Consider the following 22,315-nt stretch of genomic DNA (forward strand, 5'->3'; position numbering starts at 1 on the left):
GGTGGGACTGTGAGGAATCCACAGGTAGTTACTGTATTTACCAGAAAAAGTGTTAACGCAGGTAAGTAACTTATTCTTCTGATGGATATACCTATCTGTGGATTCCTCACCTAAAGAATAGAGTCTCAAAGCAGTACTACCTCCGGAGGTGGGTGCCCGAATGGTCAAACCAAAAAATCCTGCAGCACTGAGCGAGCAAAATGGCCATCCCTCTTAACCTCAGAATCCAAACAGTAATGTTTAACAAAAGTATGGAGGGACGCCCAAGTCGCTGCCCTGCAGATGTCAGCCACAGGAACACCCCTAGCCAAAGCTGAAGAAGCAGCCTTAGCTCTGGTGGAATGGGCACGAAGCCCCACAGGTGGTACTTTCTTCGCCAAAGAATAACAAATCTTAATACATAGAATTACCCACCTGGATAGCGTTCTCTTGTGGACAGCTCTACCTTTCCTCTTCCCCACGTATCCAACGAAGAGCTGATCATCTTGCCTGAACTCCTTCGTCCTGTCGACATAGAAGCTCAGCGCTCTTCGTGGATCCAGCCGGTGGAGCCTCTCTTCCTCCTTGGATGGATGAGGTGGAGGGTAAAAGGAAGAGAGAGTAATAGACTGCCCCAGGAGAAAGGGTGTAACAACCTTCGGGAGGAAAGCCGCCTTGGTCCTGAACACCACTTTGTCCCTATAGAAAGAAAGGTATGGGGGCTCTACACTAAGAGCCTGAAGCTCACTGACCCTTCTGCCCGATGTTATGGCCACCAGGAACACAGTCTTGAGAACTAGCAACCGCAAAGAGCAAGAATGCATCGGTTCAAATACCCAATAAAAATGTTAATACCAAATTAAGGTCCCACTGAGGCATAACAAATGGTGATGGGGGAAAATTGTTAGTAAGTCCCTTTAGAAATCTTAAAACAATAGGCGATTTAAAGAAGGAAGTCTGATCAGGAAGGCACAGAAAAGCCGACAGTGCAGATAAATAACCCTTGACTGTGGCAACCGCACAACCCTTCTGTGCCAGGCAAAGAGCAAAAGACAATATGTCAGACAAACGAGCTTTTAAAGGGATCAATTCTGTTCTCTCCACACCAGCCTACAAATTTAGCCCAACGACTTGCATAAATCGATTTGGTGGAGTGTCGCCTGGCCGATAAAATAACATCCACCACTTCTGGTGGGAGAGAAAAAGCACTCAGATTGCCCAGTTCAATCTCCAGGCATGAAGGTGCAGGCTCTGGAGGTGGGGGTGTAGAATCTGCCCCTGCGACTGCGAGAGGAGGTCCACCCTGTAAGGGAGACGGAACGGAGGGCACAGAGATTTGGAGAAGGTCTGAATACCACATCCTTCTTGGCCAATCCGAAGCTACTAAGATGACCTGGGCTCGGTCTTGGCGGATCTTCCTAAGAACTCGAGGAATCAAAGGTATGGGGGGGAAACGCGTAAAGCAACTGACCCTTCCAGGACATCTGAAACGCGTCCCCCAAAGCTCCTTGCGCTGGATACTGGAGACTGCAAAACAGAGGGCACTGCGCATTCTCTTGAGTTGCAAACAGATCTATCTGTGGATATCCCCACATCTGGAATATGTATAGAACCAGATCTGGATGAAGACGCCACTTGTGGTTGACCAAGTTGCGTCGACTGAGAACTGAGAACGTCCGCACGCACGTTCAGAACCCCGGCCAAATTATGTGCTACCAAGCAGATCTTGTGATCCTGAAGCCAGGACCAGAGACGAAGAGCTTCTCTGCAGAGAAGATACGATCCCACTCCTCCCTGCTTGTTTATATACCACATTGCGGTAGTATTGTCCATTAGGATCTGGACTGACCGCAAATGGAAGGGCGGAAGGCCTTGAGAGCCAGACATACTGCCCGCAATTCCAACAGATTGATGTGAAAACTCTGTTCCACTGGAGACCAAAGGCCTTTGACCTCCAGGTCCCCCAGATGAGCTCCCCACCCTAGAGTGGAAGTATCCGTTACTACTGTGGCCACTGGTGGTGGCAGCGAGAACAGCCTTCCTTGTGACAAGTTGTCGACCGCCGTCCACCACTGAAGATCCAATGCAGCGTCTCTGGAGATCTTTATCGATTCCTCGAGATCTCCCTTGTGCTGAAACCACTGACTGCGGACGCACCACTGAAGAGCCCTCATGTGCCAGGGTGCATGAGTGACCAGCAGTATGCAAGAAGCGAACAGACCGAGCAGACGAAGGACCTTGAGGACTGGAACTACCGCTCCATTTCGAAACATTGGAATCAACGCCTTGATGTCCTGAACCCGCTGGGGCGGAGGAAAGGCTTGATTCAATGTCGTGTCCAATACTGCCCCTATGAACAGGAGGCGTTGAGAGGGCTCCAGGTGAGATTTGGGCACATTGATTGAAAAACCCAGGTCGTACAACAACTGAGTTGTCGACTGGAGATCTCGCCGCACAAGCTCCGGAGTCTTGGCTTTGATCAACCAATCATCCAGATAGGGAAATACCGCTATCCCCCTTCTTCTGAGCTCTGCCGCTACCACCGCCATCACCTTTGTGAGGACTCGAGGTGCTGAAGTAAGACCAAACGGGAGGACCGCAGGACTGTAAGGCCATACTACATGAAGAAAAGGACTTTTTGGCAGTATGGTCCATTTTCTTTGATTCCCTGTCCGCAGGTGTTCCGGGAAACGAGCCAGGAGAGGACCTGGATGAACAGGAGGCCTGAACTACTAAGCTCTCCGGTGTTTGGAGAGGAAAACATGATCACTTGGTGCCGCCCGATAGCGTCGCGCCACCGCTCTGTTGACAGCAGCTGTAGACACAGGTTTTCTCCAGATGTCTTTGATAGGTTCTAGAAGAGCCTCATTAAAAGTAAAGAGAGGCTCTGCCGTCACAGAAGTTGGATGCAATACCCAGTCAACAGGTTCCTCTTTACCTGCGCAGCTGGAAGAGGGAGATCTAAGAAGTCGGCAGCCTTCCGAATTACCGCGTGAAAAGATGCAGCTTCCTCAGTGTACTCCCCAGGGGAAGCTAGGTCCCATTCTGGGGAGGTATCTATGCCACTCGCAGTACCAAAATCTCACACTCTTCCAGGTGCTGTCTGCTGTATTCTTCCTCCTCCAGAAGGCGCAAAGCCAGACGTCTGGATCGAAGCCTAGATTCAAGACCCGGCGTCGCCCGACGACGAAGATCTCCGTCGGCGTCTAGCCTCGGATCCGTCCGACGCCGGACCCTCCGGCTCCACAGGAACCTTGACTGTGGATTGGATCCGAGGCGAATCCATCGGTGCTGTAGCAGGTGTAATAGGTCTCCTAGGCGAAGTCAAGGGCATCGGCGCCGCTTCAGGTGCAGCAGACAAAAATGGCGTGAAAGGCGTTGATTTGTAAGACGCCAAAGGGCCGACGGACCTGCTTGACCTCCACCCGGCGCCATGGTAGAAAAAATGTTAAACATGGCGTTCAAAAACGCCGCAGGATCCGTTCACGGAGTCGGGAAAGCCGGGTATTGCGGTTTCACCGGCGCCGGCATAGACGCCATAGAAGGGCCAGGTAACTCCTGGCTAGGAGAACCCTCTGGCCTCTGAAGAGGTTCGACCTCGAAAACCGACTCGGGTGAAGTCGGGGTCATAGGAGGTGGAGGGGTGACGGTCGGGCTAATCTCCCACGTCGGACGGCGCCGAGCTGACGGAGACGCCAATCTGGACCGTCCCTTACTCGATCAGCGCAGAGTCACCATGGAGATGAAGAGGACTCCCTCCGATGACACCTCTCCTTCTTTTTCTTGGAACAGGCCAAGAACAATTTTGCCTCCCTTTCCTTGGGTGCCTTCGGGTTCATGCGCTGGCAGGAGCCGCATGACTTGACCTCATGGTCGGAGCTAAGGCACCAGAGGCAATTCTCATGGGGATCGGTAACCGACATCCGACCCCCGCACTTGTTACATGGCTTAAAGCCGGATTTCCTTGGCTGCGACATTGTAACCGTCGACTCGAAACTGTAGCTCCCTGTGAGCCTCGAAGAAAAAACGTTACTCGGAGGCACGGAAAAAAGGAAACTGCTGTCTACGCGTCCACGAGGGCTTCTTAATGCCTGGATGACATCATACGGCGTCGCGTGGAGTCGGGCGATTGTGACGTCATTGTCGACGTGCAGAGCTGGAAGAAATTTCCGTCGAGGCTGGCGCGAGGGGAGAATTCTTTAGGTGAGGAATCCACAGGTAGGTGTATCCCTCAGAAAAGGCTTGCAACAAGTGCCAAGAAGATGATGAAGACCAACAGTATGCCGAGCAACAATGTGTTGGCATGGTTACCCCCTAACTGGCATCAACAAAAGGCAAAATGTTATGATTAAAAGTATGCTGGGAACCTGCTAACCAGGCCCAAGTACCAGTGTTTTTACCCTAAAATGTACCTTTGTTCCCACAATTGGCACAGCCCTGGCACACAGATAAGTCCCTTGTAAATGGTACCCCTGGTACCAAGGGCCCTGTAGCCAGGGAAGGTCTCTAAGGGCTGCAGCATGTATTATGCCACCCTGGGGACACCTTACTCAGCACATGCACACTGCCTCACAGCTTGTGTGTGCTGGTGGGGAGAAAATGACTAAGTCGACATGGCACTCCCCTCAGAGTGCCAGGCCCACCTCCCACTGCCTGTGGTATAGGTAAGTCACCCCTTTAGCAGGCCTTACAGCCCTAAGGCAGGGTGCACTATACCACAGGTGAGGGCATAGTTGCATGATGAATATGTCCCTAAAGTGTCTAAGCCAAATCTTAGACATTGAAAGTGCAGGGTAGCCATGAAGAGTATACTGTCTGGAGTCTGTCAAATACGAACTACACAGTTCCATAATGGCTACACTGAAATCTGGGAAGTTTGGTATCAAACCTCTCAGCACAATACATCCACACTGATGCCAGTGTGGGATGTATTGAAAAATGCACACAGAGGGCATCTTAGCGATGCCCCCTGCATGCCAGGCTGACCAGTTCCTGCCAGCCTGCCACAACAAGACGAGTTGCTGGCCACATGGGGTGAGTGCCTTTGTCACTCTGTGGCCAGGAACAAAGCCTACACTGTGTGGAGGTGCTTCTCAACTCCCCTGCAGGAACTGTGCGGTAAGCCTCAAAGGCTCATGCCTGCTGTTACAGCGCCCCAGGGCATCCCAGCTAGTGGAGATGCCCGCCCCTCCGGACACAGCCCCCACCTTTGGAGGCAAGTCTGGAGGAGATAATGAGAAAAACGAGGAGTCACCTACCAGTCAGGACAGCCCCTAAGGTGCCCTGTGCTGAGGTGACCCCTGCCTTTAGAAATCCTCCATCTTGGTTTTGGAGGATTCCCCCAGTAGGGATAGGGATAGGGATAGGGATGTCCCTCCCTCCCCTCAGGGAGGAGGCACATGGAGGGTGTAGCCACCCTTAAAGACAGTAGCCATTTGCTACTGCCCCCAGACCTAAACACACCCCTAAATTTAGTATTTAGGGGCGACCCTGAACCCAGGAAATCAGATTCCTGCAAAACACACCAAGAAGAAGGACTGCAGACCTGAAAGCCCAGCAGAGACGACGAAGACACCAACTGACTTGGCCCCAGACCTACCGGCCTGTCTCCTGACTCAAAGAACCTGCACAGCGATGCATCTAATGGGACCAGCGACATCTGAGGACTCAGAGGACTGCCCTGCACCTAAAGGACCAAGAAACTCCAGAGAACAGCAGCACTGTTCAGAAACAGCAACAACTTTGCAACCTTAAAGGAACTTTTAAAGAGACTCCACTTTACGCAAGAAGCGCGAGTCTTCACACTCTGCGCCCGAGGCCCCCGGCTCGAGTTCAGGACAACCAACACCGCAGAGAGGACTCCCAGGTGACTCAAATGATTAGGACACCCTGAGAAAACCTTTCGTACCCCCACAGTGGTGCCTGCAGAGAGGATCCAGAGGCACCCCCTGACCGCGACTGCCTGGTAACAAAGGAGCCCGACGCCTGGACGAAGCACTGCACCCACAGCCCCCAGGACTGAGAGGAACCACCTACCAAAGCAGGAGTGACCAGTATGTGGCCCAGTCAGTGGCTGGCCCAAGAAGCCCCCCTGTGCCCTGCCTGCTTCGCCTGAGTCTCTCCACTGCTTATTGCCATTCTAACCAAAACTGTGTACTACTGTTTTAAATCAAAGTTCTATACTTACCTGGGTGAAGTACCTTACATGTGATGTACTTACCTCAAATTTGAATCTTGTGGTTCTAAAATAAATTAAGAAAATATATTTTTCTATATAAAACCTATTGGCCTGGAGTTAAGCCTTTGAGTGTGTGTTCCTCATTTATTGCCTGTGTGTGTGTGTAACAAATGCTTAACACTACCCTCTGATAAGCCTACTGCTCGACCACACTACCACCAAATACAGCATTAGTATTATCTAACTTTGCCACTAGCAACCTCAAAGGGGAACCCTTGGACTCTTTGCACACTATCTCTCACTTTGGAGATAGTATATACAGAACCAACTTCCTACAGCACATGAGGGAGAAAAGACCTGGCAGCAAAAGGGTTATATTAGCACAAGATTTGATGCTTTCAAGAAAGGCACAATGTAAAAATAACATAAAACTAAATATCAGCTAAAGGGTTCTACTAACGATTAAGGCTATAGCAAAGGCTCACGTTCTACTTAAGAAATAAATTGCTATAAAGTTCATAGTAGAGTCATAAGCAAACAAACTAAATATTTACTAAAACTAGGGTCTTGAAGATGCTTCTGAAATCCTAAAAGTATCTGTAAACTCAACAGGTACATGCTTACTTGATGAATTAATCGAGTTTCTGGCTTTCTTAGTGGAGAAATATCAACTTTCGTTTTTTCACCTAAATTCTTCTAGTGCCATTATGTTTATAGTCCTGAATATTTTGCAATGGAATAAGAAAAGTAAATCTGACATTTTCACTTGTATTTTCTTTTCATTTTAGTAGAATCAAAAAATATTTCATTACTGTTCCCTGCAAATAAGCACAAACAAAAATGTTTTATAATTGATATAGTGTTCAGCGATCTTGAACACTGGAGGAAATATACACTTCTCCTGTGACAGAATCAGATTTGATAACGTATAAATACATGCTTGTGCAAAAATAGATGTTAAGGGTACCTACGTCACCATTTTCTTGTCTAAGAAATATTGATCCTTTTTTGCTCCTATAACGCGACGTAATGAAACTTCTTCTTTGTCAATCTTTTGAAAAACAAAAAAAATAAGAGAAAAATTTTATAATCCTGGTAAAACTAATCTAAGATTTCAGTACTTCCTTCACATTGTTTGACATATGATCCGTGAGCTATTATAGTTATTCTGTGCGTTCAATTCACAGTAAATCTAACCATCAAAATAACAACCGAGGCCATGAAAAATAATTCTTACAACAACTATTCGGACTACAAATAAATGTAAAGGAATAGGTTTTAACTTTAAGAAGTGGGTTAAAATATTCCACAGTACAGCACTTAAACATTGTCAGAATGATTCTGCACTACTAGCCAAATTACACAAGTTTACTTACAGTGACACTTTTAAACTTGAGAATTGTCAGATACAAGAAAATGGGCTTTAACTTACAGGTAATCTGTTATCCGAGTTATCAAATATAATTTCCACAAAAGCAGAGATAACACGAGGTCCAGTTCCTTCCTAACAAAGATTTGAAAATATGTCATTTAAGTAAGGAACATCAAGTGTCAAATTTCACCACAAACAAATGACTGTAATAAATTTTCATACAGACTGTTTAAAATGGCAATACTAATAGAAGAGTACAGTACAAGGAACTGATAATACATGCATCAAGTGTGGTTTGCCTCAAAGACATGCTTCCCAGCCAGTTGACAAAAAAAGGAGGGCGAATAAATGGTCTTTGATTTGGATTTCTGTTTGAGCGGAGTTAAGCATGGAAATTGATAAAGTGAAGATGGAGCTAGGAGGTCAAGGCATAAACAATTTTTTTCCCCATCAGAGAAACTTCAAACGGAGATACAAGCCTTTGATAGTGAATGCAGTAGAAGAAGTATTCTTCGAAATTGGAATGTCAAATGATCGTTCCACTAGCAAGTAAAAGTAACTGTAAGAACGGGCCTGTTAAAACTGATTCCTTGACAGCAGATACCAAGTCTGAAATACAACCCCTTGCAAGGGATAAGATTACTCCGTATTTGGGAACACACACTGATATGCAACAGAGAACTGAGGGGTTTGGGCGAAGGAATAAGAGCATAAATTCATAACAGCAGCACAGCATACATCCTATTGTCCTGATGGAGTGAAATGACTGAGTGCAATAAATTACTCAGGTCTTAAAGCGGTAATTTTCAGAAACAAACACGTCTGAAGGAAATATTCCAAGCATGAATGAAACAAAAAACGAATTCTTCACTTATGCAAGATATAGTAAATAATTACAATAGTCACACTCAATCTTTATTCCCATGCCCATGTTTCCCCGATCCTATGGGGATGCAAGCGTGCCAATATTTGTCTATAGTTTTTTCGTGACTTACATGCAGCAGGGCCAATCTCTGCTCTGGGCGAAGATGGCTGAACTCATCACTGAGGACAAATTGAATAGCTGCAAAAGAAAGAATATTAATGAACCAAATATACAAACGTAATATCACTGACAAATTGTACGTGCACATAGTGGTCCCAATTATTTCCTTTTATTTTTGAACCCCTAGGTTTGGAAGTTTGAGGTAGTCCAAGCTTTGAACCACTGTCTATTTTCGTTTTTACAGCATTTCCTTTCACACCATCACTGCAGCCCAGGCCACCTTGCCAAGATTACAGTATTCCTGAAAAATGTAAACGGGTAATAACTACTGTATTGTAAGGTAACAGAAGTATTACAACAAATCTTGCACAGATATACAATTACTGTAAGGAATGGGAAAACAGTTTTAATATTCGTGACTGTGTACAGTGTAAAAACTCTCAACTAAATTCTGAACTCATAACTGGCCTGGCAGGGATTCAAAAGACATAAGGGGCCTCATGTACTAAGCTATTTTATGGTCAGTAATGCAACAATTTGTAAAATGGCAGCCTTTTCAACAGCGAAATGGTAGTTTTTAATTCACCAAACTCAATTTGCAAATCGGTAAGGTGTTATCGAATTTTACAAAATCGCTATTTGTGTTTTTAATATATACAGAATCAGCATTTGGAGGGGGAGTGTTACGGGTTTCACTTCCAGATAACAATTTCTTTGGGGATGTATTAACGTTTCGGGACCGAAATGCAATTGCAAAACATTAAGATTTTAACCCAGTCCTTTTTATGAATGTCCACAAAAAGGTTTTACGTCCATTCAAACAACTGTCTGCTCCTAAAACTGCTTTGTTTAAAACAATCACAGACATAGTGGTCAGACCACCCCTCCCCCCCAGGATACGGTGGCATAGATTAGCACATTTTGCAACACAAAAACTGGAATTGAGCTGCATTTTAGCAACAATAGATTTTGCTACAATTACACAGTGCCTCTATGTTAAATCTGCAAGCTTTGTGCCACCGCTACCAGGGGTTTGAGCTCAGGTTTAATTCAGCACTTTTGTCTCTCACCTTGACAAGGATTGGGACTAATACTCCAATTTCTTACAGATGTGCTCTGGGTGTGGGATGGTAGGATGGAGAAAAGTGCTTTTGGTGGTGGGGTGGAGGCGGTACTGCTGCCTTGGGTAGGTGAGAGTGGATTGGGGCCCTGCGTCAACCCCCCACTTCATTTTAGGTGATGATGGTTTGGAGGGCCTTAGGTGGGGCAGTAGTGACTGTGGCCCACTGCGTCCCCAACTTACTTTTGAGTAGGTGGTTGTGGGGTAAAAGGAGCAGAACAGATCAAAAGGCTAACTCTAACTTTACCCTTATTAGAACATTAAGGTCGAGTCTGCCCTATATAAACAAAACAACAACAAACAAAAAAACGCTTATTAAGGTTTAAGTCTCTTTGGTGCTCAATCACACTTTTGAGGGAAGGGACACTCAAGAACTGCTCTTCCATATTTCATATTATGTTCTGCTGCTGAGAATAAAGTGAAGTGATGAAGACATGGGCCATGGTAGACTCTTGGCTACGAAGGCATTGCAGACTGATGCCCCCTCCTACAGCTTTAAGTAGCACCGGGACCACCACCTCCTTGAGGCTATGGTTAAAAAATATGCAGAGGCCGCATGGCCCCACCTTGAAAACTGACACCTCCCCGGGGAAGTAATATCACAAATGCAGGGGGAGCATCACAGCTCCCCTCCACCAAATGCCTGGGAACTGCCACCTTGGGGCAAATAAAAAGAAATGCGGGTGTGGGAAAGAGGGGTTGGGGGGCGGGGGGGTGTTTGCCACACCGCCATCAACCCTCCGAGGGACTGTCACCTCCCTGGGGCAAATTATTATTATTTTATTTTTTTAAGTGTGCACACCCCCCTCCGGGGACGCCACTTCAGGGTAAATAATTAGGGGGAGGTGACACGCCCCCAAAATCCCCCATCCCTCTCCCGCCAAGACAATTGTTTTTAAAAGTGCAAAGGGTCAAATATATTTTTTTTTTGTAAAGTCCTTGGGGGGGGGGGGGGGGGGCGTGAAGTCCCACACAGCCACAGAAGCCCAGAGGTACACCTATTAGTATTGCCAATTATTTATTACATAGTACTATAAACAATATATACAATTAAGGGTAATTCAACCTAAACTACAGCCAGTAAAAATAGCAAAGTTTAGGTAGGAAGTGGGCTGCCAGAATAGGTGAGAGTCTTTATGCTTTCATCTGATCTTTCGACTGGTCTATTCTTCAGGTGTACGTTCATTAATATTACTGTTATTGTTGTTCATGCTCTTGTGGCAGGGCCAGACTTGGACAAGAGCACAGTGGTGAAAGGTGGGGAGGACAGATTAAATGGCATGGGCAAGAAGATCCACAAGCCCTAGACCATCTACCGAACCTGCAGCTGCAGGCGCTGAAACGGCGCTTCCAGCAGACCCAGTACCTGGCGCTGCCATTGTGGGCCTAGCAAGCTGCCTCCCTGGGCCACATGCAGATACAAATAAGGGAGCGCACCGGCTGACTGCAGTCCAGGTGAGGGAAATGCATACTTCACTATAGGCCCAGGTAAGGGAACCCACATTGCCCCAGGCCCAGGTAAGGGACCCCACCTTGCTCCTTTCTCTATGCCCAATTAAGGGTTACCCCCCCCCCCCCCCCAACCTTGTTTGTCTCAGGCCTGCTTGGGTAAGGAAACCCACCTCGCTGCATGGCCTGTGTAAGGGAACCCATCTTGCTTTATGCCTCAAGAAAGGGAATCCGCCTAACTCCACACGGGAGGCCTAGGTAAGGGAACCCACTGACTCCATGCCCCAAACAGAAGTAATGGAGCACTCTTTAATGAGTACCTCCAGCCTGGGTAATGGAATCCACCTCACTTCATGCTCCTGGTTAGGCTAGCGGACTCATTTATGCCCCATCCACAGGTAGGGTAATCCACTCTCCCCATGCTTTCAGCCTTGCCACTGCCACAGGCACCGCCCAGATCTAGCGAAGAGAGGCTGCCTAACGTCCTGTCCACACAGATTTGGACCAAGGGCCCATCTCACTCCTCCCGCTTTACACCCCCTGAACAGTGCTTCAAATGATAATAGAAAAGTGCAGGCACTCACTAGTCCAGAGTACCCGTTTGCAACTGAAACGTGCTGCTACTATCCCAATAAATATATTGCCCACCCCACCACCACCCCCACCCCCACCCCCTGCCGAGCCAATGCAGGCACTTAAAGACCACCTTTGGAGACATTATTTACACTAAAACGGCACCAGTGCTGTGGTGTCCGTGACCCACTTTGATTGGGTTGTGGGTTCATGGCCACATTCCTCGGCTCATTTCTATCTACTTATTTAGAAGCATTTTGCACTGCACATACTGCACAACCTTTTAATAATAATTTGTACCTTATATGAAGCAGTACGTCTTCTACCAGTTGCATCTGGTTCACATATGTATCTGGTTGCTGTGTGTGTACTATCTTGCCACGTATCACAAGCATAGAAGAACACAACCCGCAAATCCGCACATATGGGCGAGGCACAAATACAAGCACATACAGCAGCGCGCACGAACACACAATCACACTGCACACACAGGCACAAAGGAGCATATTAACATGCAGGCGCATATGCACAGAGACGCGCACACACACCTCACAAAAGGCAGATGGAACGCTCTGTCACAGGCTCTGGAATGTTGTGCGAAGTTAAAGGGATAGGGGGACTCTGGTCTATGAGGAGTATCAATTTCTCAGAATAGAACATCTGCATATCCAGATGTTCTATCACCTAACAAAGGTACATAAGAATGCGGAGGTCCCACCAGGGCATCTGATAGTATCATTCAAGAGAAGCCTCATGGAACACGGTTCGATCTTTGTTGACTTTTTTTCTCTTTCCTTTTGTTAAGGACTTGAGTTAATGTATAAAAGATACCACAGATTTCATGGGAATTATAGCGGGGATCCCATGGGAGGACAATTTCCTCCTAATTACTCTGGATATAACCATCTTATACATTTATATCTCACAGGAACAGGGCTTGAGGACAGTGGAATCTTTTCTAAGGAGCAGACCACTCGATTGTTCTGAGCACAACAACATGATTATTTTGGATTGGATTGCTTTGTTTGAATCATACATTTTTTCCCTTTGCATGACAACTGTACCAACATTCAGTGGACAGCCATGGGCACTTACCTCGCACACAGCTACGCAAATTTATTCGTGGGCAGGTGGGAGAAGCACATGGCCTGCAATGAGGAGAATGACCCATGGGTGGAGAGTGTTGCCTCTGGGGGTGCTATATTGATCATTTGTTCATAGTGTGGAGGGGCACTCAGGAAGCAGCCGAAGAGTATATCAATAGGGGGGCGGAGCTTACCTGGCTATAAGATGGCCGCGTTGTAGTGAGGCTCCGCCAGCCACCGTAAAATCCGTTCACAATCCTACATGTCACATTCGAATTACGCTACCAGGTGTGGTGCCAAGGACAGCTACGAGGTGGAGGCACATGCGGATACCCTTTTCCCCGAAAAAAAAAAGGAAGTACAGGAGCCCTGTAGAGCGAATCGCGTCGGCGACTAGCCGAAAGAGGGACGCGTGGTGGGCCGCAGGTGCGGACGGGAGCGGCCTCGGAGGAAAGACGATCGAAGACAAAAGCCCGGAGAGATAGAGAGAGGTGGAGCGACTCTCTGGCCCCGCGGAGGAGGGCGACCCCAGGGGCGAACCTTGGACACCGCGCAACGAAGGGAGGGGAGGAGGCCCGGCGTACGATGCGAGAGAGCACCGAGGGCACGAGTGCGCTCCAGAAACACAGCGTGTGGATGCAGGTGGGCACCCCCTCCCCTCGAAAGTCGGGATCGGTCCCTTGGGGAGAATTAGAAACGGCACATTAGGGGCAACGGAGTACGCTGGATTGGACATCGTGAGGCAGGGCCCGGCGGGCCCGGGAGGCCGCTGGTTCCGCAAGGGGGCCCCGCTGTTGGCGCACTTGATTAGGCGAGACTGGAACATGAAAGAGAATGATTAATGTAAAGAAATGGCTCCCTGTTGCAGTTACCCCCCACTTTTTGCCTGATACTGATGCTGACTTGACTGAGAAGTGTGCTGGGACCCTGCTAACCAGGCCCCAGCACCAGTGTTCTTTCACCTAAAATGTACCATTGATCCCACAATTGGCACACCCTGGCATCCTGATAAGTCCCTTGTACCTGGTACCTCTGGTACCAAGGGCCCTGATGCCAGGGAAGGTCTCTAAGGGCTGCAGCATGTATTATGCCACCCTAGAGACCCCTCACTCAGCACAGACACACTGCTTACAAGCCTGTGTGTGCTAGTGAGAACAAAATGAGTAAGTCGACATGGCACTCCCCTCAGGGTGCCATGCCAGCCTCTCACTGCCTATGCAGTATAGGTAAGACACCCCTCTAGCAGGCCTTACAGCCCCAAGGCAGGGTGCACTATACCATAGGTGAGGGTACCAGTGCATGAGCACTGTACCCCTACAGTGTCTAAGCAAAACCTTAGACATTGTAAGTACAGGGTAGCCATAAGAGTATATGGTCTGGGAGTCTGTTTTACACGAACTCCACAGCACCATAATGGCTACACTGAAAACTGGGAAGTTTGGTATCAAACTTCTCAGCACAATAAATGCACACTGATGGCAGTGTACATTTTATTGTAAAATACACCACAGAGGGCACCTTAGAGGTGCCCCCTGAAACTTAACCAACTATCTGTGTAGGCTGACTGGTTCCAGCAGCCTGCCACACTAGAGACATGTTGCTGGCCCCATGGGGAGAGTGCCTTTGTCACTCTGAGGCCAGTAACAAAGCCTGCACTGGGTGGAGATGCTAACACCTCCCCCAGGCAGGAGCTGTAACACCTGGCGGTGAGCCTCAAAGGCTCACCCCTTTGTCACAGCCCAGCAGGGCACTCCAGCTTAGTGGAGTTGCCCGCCCCCTCCGGCCACGGCCCCCACTTTTGGCGGCAAGGCTGGAGGGAACAAAGAAAGCAACAAGGAGGAGTCACTGGCCAGTCAGGACAGCCCCTAAGGTGTCCTGAGCTGAGGTGACTAACTTTTAGAAATCCTCCATCTTGCAGATGGAGGATTCCCCCAATAGGGTTAGGATTGTGTCCCCCTCCCCTTGGGAGGAGGCACAAAGAGGGTGTACCCACCCTCAGGGCTAGTAGCCATTGGCTACTAACCCCCCAGACCTAAACACGCCCTTAAATTTAGTATTTAAGGGCTACCCTGAACCCTAGAAAATTAGATTCCTGCAACAACAACAAGAAGAAGGACTGCCTAGCTGAAAAACCCCTGCAGAGGAAGACCAGAAGACAACAACTGCCTTGGCTCCAGAAACTCACCGGCCTGTCTCCTGCCTTCCAAAGAACTCTGCTCCAGCTACGCCCTCCAAGGGACCAGCGACCTCTGAATCCTCTGAGGACTGCCCTGCTTCGAAAAAGACAAGAAACTCCCGAGGACAGCGGACCTGCTCCAAAAAGACTGCAACTTTGTTTCAAGAAGCAGCTTTAAAGAACCCTGCAACTCCCCGCAAGAAGCGTGAGACTTGCAACACTGCACCCGGCGACCCCGACTCGGCTGGTGGAGAACCAACACCTCAGGGAGGACCCCCGGACTACTCTCCGACTGTGAGTACCAAAACCTGTCCCCCCTGAGCCCCCACAGTGCCGCCTGCAGAGGGAATCCCGAGGCTTCCCCTGACCGCGACTCTCTGAAACCTAAGTCCCGACGCCTGGAAAATACCCTGCACCCGCAGCCCCCAGGACCTGAAGGACCGGACTTTCACTGGAGAAGTGACCCCCAGGAGTCCCTCCCCCTTGCCCAAGTGGAGGTTTCCCCGAGGAAGCCCCCCCTTGCCTGCCTGCAGCGCTGAAGAGATCCGTTGATCTCTCATAGACTAACATTGCAAACCCGACGCTTGTTTCTACACTGCACCCGGCCGCCCCCGCGCCGCTGAGGGTGAAATTTCTGTGTGGGCTTGTGTCCCCCCCGGTGCCCTACAAAACCCCCCTGGTCTGCCCTCCGAAGACGCGGGTACTTACCTGCAAGCAGACCGGAACCGGGGCACCCCCTTCTCTCCATTCTAGCCTATGCGTTTTGGGCACCACTTTGAACTCTGCACCTGACCGGCCCTGAGCTGCTGGTGTGGTGACTTTGGGGTTGCTCTGAACCCCCAACGGTGGGCTACCTTGGACCAAGAACTGAACCCTGTAAGTGTCTTACTTACCTGGTAAAACTAACAAAAACTTACCTCCCCCAGGAACTGTGAAAATTGCACTAAGTGTCCACTTTTAAAGTAGCTATTTGTGAATAACTTGAAAAGTATACATGCAATTGAAATGATTCAAAGTTCCTAATGTACTTACCTGCAATACCTTTCAAACAAGATATTACATGTTAAATTTGAACCTGTGGTTCTTAAAATAAACTAAGAAAAGATATTTTTCTATAACAAAACCTATTGGCTGGATTTGTCTCTGAGTGTGTGTACCTCATTTATTGTCTATGTGTATGTACAACAAATGCTTAACACTACTCCTTGGATAAGCCTACTGCTCGACCACACTACCACAAAATAGAGCATTAGTATTATCTCTTTTTACCACTATTTTACCTCTAAGGGGAACCCTTGGACTCTGTGCATGCTATTCCTTACTTTGAAATAGCACATACAGAGCCAACTTCCTACAATTAACAAGCGTAGCACTCTCAACGTACAACCGACCAAAACGGGACGATTACACCCAGCGTCGATAGTCATTAACGCACAGCATCGTCCATAGTGGGGCAGGGTGCACTGGCGGCGGGTGCTTCTTGGAGCCACGAGTAAAAAAACTCCACGACACCTAAAACATGGGCAAGACAGACAAAACGCAACCCCGGCTGCAATTTAAGCGACAAAGGGCGCAGGGCCCAGCAGGAGATGGAACAGGGACAGACTCAGAGAAAGGCCCGGAGGGCACTCCAGGGGAAGAACAGGAATTAAGGTAGCTCCTAGTTTCAATGCAACACAGCCTTAATCAGATAGACAGGAAAATAGACACCCTCGCCTACCGTATGGACGGAATGTCTGAAGGCATAGATAATCACACGGAGAGATTAGACCATGTGGAGAATAGGGTATCTGCGACTGAAGACGGGCAAACAGAACTAGTAAGCGGCCAATTGAAACTTAGCAAAGAACTAGGGGCGCTCCAGCTAAAAGTGGAGGATATGGAAGCCCGGTCCAGAAGGAATAATTTACGCATAGTGGGCCTTGCAGAATCCACTGCGATCACCAATATGGAAAGCCACATTGAACAATTACTGGTGCAACTACTGGGCCAAACTACCTTTTTGGACCTATTCGTAGTAGAGAGAGCACACAGATCCTTAGTGGCTCGCCTGCCTCCGGGGGCCCCTCAACGCCCAATCATCGCCAGGTTATTAAACTTTAGGGACCGCGATGTCGCCTTGCGTCGTACAAGAGAACTTAAACAATTGCAATATGAGGGGACGACGTTGTCAATATACCCGGACTTCACAGTACAGGTACAGGAGGCAAGGAGAAAATTCACTGAGGGGAAAAAACAATTCCGGTCCATGCACCTGGAGTACAGAATGCTTTACGCAGCAAAATTGAGAGTTGACGTGGGTGGGAATCCGATTTTTTTTCACAGACCCTAAAAAACTGGAACTATTTATGAAGCGCAGGAAGGCGAACAATGGTGCTGAAGTCGCCACAGACGAGGACATGTAGGTAGCGACAAGGAGTTGGTGCTTCCAACACCACTACCATCCTCGACACACTACCAACCTGCTTGAGATACAACGGAACAGAGATCACATGCACCGCACGTTATTGAACAATCTGAGCGCAATATGAGAGCAAAAAGTGACATGATTACTCACTAGCATAGGTGGCTGGCACGCTAACACACAGAGACAAGCAGGGTAACATCCGCCCTGATGTGTGCTCCACTTATACCTCAGGAAAAGAGAGGTGTTGTTTTGGGTGGGGGGTGGGTGATGACGAAGTTGGGTAAGGGATGGGTGGGATGGGCAAGTTGGGATAAAGCCTATCGTGGGAGGTGGGTGGGAGGGCAGGGGGATGTTCGGGGACAGTTATTTGAGTACATACTCTTACACAAGATAAGGAGCTACAAATTTACAACACAAATAGGATTAATACAACACTGCACAATAATAGAGAAGACAAACCCTGCACACACACATCCTAACATAAATAAAGATCGCAAGCAGCTTCGATTGATCACTTGGAACGTTCGGGCCTCAATGACACGCGAAAGACTCGCAAGGTAATTGCGTACCTACGTAATCACAAGGTAGATATAGCTATCTTGCAGGAGACACACTTGGCCCCCAACAGCCCTATGCTCGCATCTCGGAGATTGCAGGGACAATTTGTTGCTGCATGATACACATCACATTCCAGGGGGGTACTGATTTGGGCTTCAAAAGAGGCTGACGTTGGTCTCTCCTTGGTGGCAGCGGACCCAGGAGGGCGAGATGTGGTGGCACGTTGCGAGCATTCACATTCTTACTGATAGGTATATACGGCCCCAATTATGATGACCCACTATTTTATCGAGAACTGCCACTTAGGGCAGGCTCCTGGGGAGGGCAACAACAGCTCTGGTGCGGTGACTTCAACTGTACATTGGACCCAGCACTGGACAGATCGGGTGGGGTGGCTCGAAGGCTGGCGGCACGCGAGATGTCGCGTTTAGCCGCTGAACTGGATATGGTGGACGCGTGGCGTGACAGACACCCTGAGAGAGGGGGCTATACACACTATTCGGCCACGCACAATCTGCACACGCGTATAGATTTTTGGCTAGTAGCTCGCCGGTTGCTGTGCAGCCTGACCCCGGAAGCTCCTTGGCCTAGAACATATTCAGACCACTCCCCAGTACCAATACTGTTGACAACTGGTACGATAAAGACTCCTCCATTTTCATGGATGTTTCCTCCCTTTTTGCTTTTAGACACTGTCTTTAAGGCCGAATTGGCCTCAGAGATCACAGAGTTCTTTCGGAAAAATGAGGGTTCCGTTCCTGAGGTAGGCACGGTATGGGAAACCTTTAAGGTGTAAATCAGAGGGATTACCATAACCAAACATGATGGGGTGCTCCGATCAATAAGGCGGCGGCTCCAAATACTTGAAAGCGACTTATCAAAACTGGAGCGAGACCACAGTGACACTGCAGACGCTAACGTGTTGAACCAAATTCGCGCTAAGATACAAGAATATAAAGAGACAGCTCACACAGAAATACAACACCTGGGTAAATACACCACAGCCCGAATCTACGGGGAGGGAGAAAGACCGGGGGCAGTACTGGCGGGATGGATACGTCCCCAGCGAGGCAAAAACACAATTGAAATCATACGATCCGAGGGGGGAGAGGAAATAAGAGATCCTGAACGTATAGCCGATATATTCCGAGAATACTATCAATCATTATACTCCTCCAGGGTAAACCCAAGCTCGGATGCAATAGCAGACTACCTCACACATATCACTATGCCTAGACTGACACAGGAGGATAGAGAGGCTCTCGGTGCACCTTTGACTCTAAGCAAAATTAAGGAAGCGCTGGGGGGAATGGCTGAGGGGAAAGCTCCTGGTCCAGATGGGCTGACAGTATACTTCTACAAAGCATATCAACACCTATTACTCCCAAAGTTAAAAGACTTATATGATGAAATGGTAGAGAAGGGCAGCATGCCCCCATCAATGAGAGAAGCAATGATAATTGCCCTGCTCAAACCGGGTAAACCCCGAGAAAACTGCTCCTCTTATAGGCCAGTCACTGTTAAATGTAGATGTAAAAAATTTTGCCCGGATTTTGGCTGATCGCTTGGCTGGAGTACAGCCACGTCTGATTCGGCCTGAGCAAGCTGGGTTTGTCCCCGGTCGCAGTCTGTCCATGAGTCTTTGCACATTATTTGGCGCAATCCAAAATATTAACCCGGAGTTGAAGGCGGTTGCAGTCTTCCTGGATGCCGAAAAGGCGTTCGACTTGGTAGAATGGGAGTTCCTAAGGGCGACTTTGCGCAGACTTGGGGTGGGCGACACCTTCCTCCAAATGATCTTCACATTGTATAGCGACCCCCGAGCCAGCGTTTGCGCTAACGGTATGGTGACGGAATCGTTTGGAGTTACGAGGGGTACCAGACAGGGTTGCCCGTTATCTCCCCTGTTATACGCGTTGGTAGCGGAGCCCCTGGCGTGTGCAATAAGAGAGTACCATGGACACGGGGGCCTCAGATTTCAAAATTATACCCTTGTTTTGTCTACATATGCAGACGATACCCTATTATATATAAAAAAATCCTGAGCATAACGTTGCTCCAATACTTCGAGAAATCATAAAATTTGCCTCTCTGTCAGGGCTAGTAATAAATTGGAATAAGTCCATCGTGTTTCCCTTAACTCCAGTAACAACGCAGGTAGATGTAGACTTCCCACTGGCGTGGGAGACGAACACTGTCAGATATTTGGGGATACAAGTGCAAACGGACCCTAAGAGAGTGATAGAGGATAATTTCGAAACTGCATTGAAAAATTTGAATGGATCAAGCTGCCGTTGTCATTACTTGGGCGCATAGCACTGATGAAAATGGTGGTTTTACCGCACTTTTTATTCCTGTTTCAAAATATACCTATAGTCCTGCCGAATACATACTTTGCCGCTTTGAAAGCGTTATTAATTAAATTGGCATGGGCGAACAAGGTACCTCGCGTGAATTGGCGAACTCTGACACTCCCATATGCGATTGGGGGCTTGGGCGCCCCAGACCTTGAGATATATTACATAGTAGCGCATGCAGCAGTGGCACAGGAGTGGTTCCATGGGACGGGTGAGGCCCCGTGGCTAAGGATTGAGAGGGAGTTCCCTACACCGATATCAGTACCACAGGGTGAGACACGCTCTGACGAAATTATTAGGAGATGGTATGCAAGAACCCCCGGAGGTACAGGCCCTCTCGGTGGTACTGTTGGGAAAACAACCTCGCCGACTGATTTCTTGTTTCTATGCACATGTTCAGGGGGCTAGGGAACATGAGTTATCTCTAGTGGCAGAGAGAGCTAGAGGTGCAGATCACAGACCCACAATGGTGATACTGCTGCTCTAGAACGAAATCCATATCCTTAAACGTCCGGCACCGGCTAATACCTTTTAAATATCTAAATAGAGTCTATTATACCCCCCTGCGACTCTATCAATATGGACTGAGAGAGACAGCTAATTGTCCCAGATGTGGAGAGGAGCGGGCTGGATTCCTACACATGTCCTGGGGGTGCGGAAGGGTGCAGCAATTTTGGAAGGCAGTGACACAGGAACTAAATAGCATCACTGGAGAGCAGATGACCTGCGAACCGACGACAGCACTATTGGGTGGGATAAACAATTAGCGGCTCAAAATCGCAGACTACTGGCGATGGGGTTCCTATTAGCCAAACGACGGATAGCAATGAGATGGGATCGCGGCCCAGTCCCCACAATACAAGAGTGGCATAGAGACATGGCATATTGTAACACACAGTCAGACAATTATAATGAGATGCTCACCCCCACCACTAGGCCGAAGAAATACTGGGAGGCCTATAGCCGCTACCTTGCTGGAATGGAAACAAGCGAACCAGAAACAGGAGAGACATTCTGATGGGACATAATGAAACTGTAAAACTGAATCACATGAACATAAGCAGTAACTGTGACTGATTGATGACCCGATGTTTCAGGGTAGAGGGGAAATGTGTATAACTGTTTACCGTATGCGACTGCCTAAATACGTCAAGTGATTGATAAGTTTGCAGCAAGATGAATACTTTGTAATGTTGTAAATGACTGCATTAAAATATAAATAAAGATTTAAAAAAAAAAAAATAAAGTATATCAATAGACCAAACAATAACACCCTTAATCTCCATTTTACTAGTCATGTAGCCTTCCTAGATTTATTGGTTTATGTGCAGGATTATCAGTTGCACACTACACTTTATAGGAAGATGACTGCACACCAAAAGCCAGCAGCCCACAGTCTTATCAAGAGTATACCATATGGGGCGCTGTAGTGCATCAAATGCAACTGCTCCTTGCCAGTACAGTATGCAAGATCAGAGAAGGATGCCATAATGAGGTTCAGGCAAAGGGGGTATTAAAACAAGGTTCTTTGCCAGGCGGTTGAGAGGGTACATTCCACTGAGAGAGACAGCAGTTACTTGTACATCGACCTGACAGTAGTGAAAGGAAAGAGGAGGTGGTAATTTTTATCACGGGTTGTCGACTAAGCATCTTTGTGTAAAATTTTAAAAAGGAATTGGAAGATTTTACAGTTTCATCAGGTAACAGGACTAATTTTACCATCAGCCCCACAGGTGACCTACAGGAGTACCTCGAAAAGGAACCTGTTCGTCCACCGTCATGACACTGATAACAAGAGTAACACTTTGGAAATTACAGGATTTTGCATTGTAAAGCATGGAAACAAAGCAGTATGGTCAGAGACTATGACGTGCCAGGTAAACAGGTGAGGAAACCCATCACTAGACTGTAATGCGAGTCATGTAGTATATTGTTTGATTTTCCTAGGTCAGTGGTTCCCAACCTGTGATCCTGGGACCCCTGGGGGTCCACAAAGCCTTCTCAGGGGGTCCGCAAGAGCCTAGAAAATAAAAAAATATTAACATATAGTGACAAATTAGGTCCTCAGCTTCCAGT

General features: G+C 48.0%; 1 protein-coding gene across 1 annotated transcript in view; it reads right to left on the reverse strand.

Moving 5' to 3' along the window:
• The window catches only part of SMC3 (structural maintenance of chromosomes 3), an 849,197-nt gene that overhangs the window by 756,553 nt on the left and 70,329 nt on the right, over positions 1 to 22,315 (reverse strand). Inside the window, exons 4-6 of the mRNA XM_069239408.1 lie at positions 8,525 to 8,592; positions 7,590 to 7,661; positions 7,129 to 7,208 (exon numbers count right to left, since the gene is read on the reverse strand). Coding sequence (XP_069095509.1) covers positions 7,129 to 7,208; positions 7,590 to 7,661; positions 8,525 to 8,592 — 220 coding nt within the window. The remainder of the gene's footprint in view (positions 1 to 7,128; positions 7,209 to 7,589; positions 7,662 to 8,524; positions 8,593 to 22,315) is intronic.

The sequence above is a fragment of the Pleurodeles waltl genome, chromosome 6 (genome assembly GCF_031143425.1).
Source record: "Pleurodeles waltl isolate 20211129_DDA chromosome 6, aPleWal1.hap1.20221129, whole genome shotgun sequence".
Taxonomy (NCBI): domain Eukaryota; kingdom Metazoa; phylum Chordata; class Amphibia; order Caudata; family Salamandridae; genus Pleurodeles; species Pleurodeles waltl.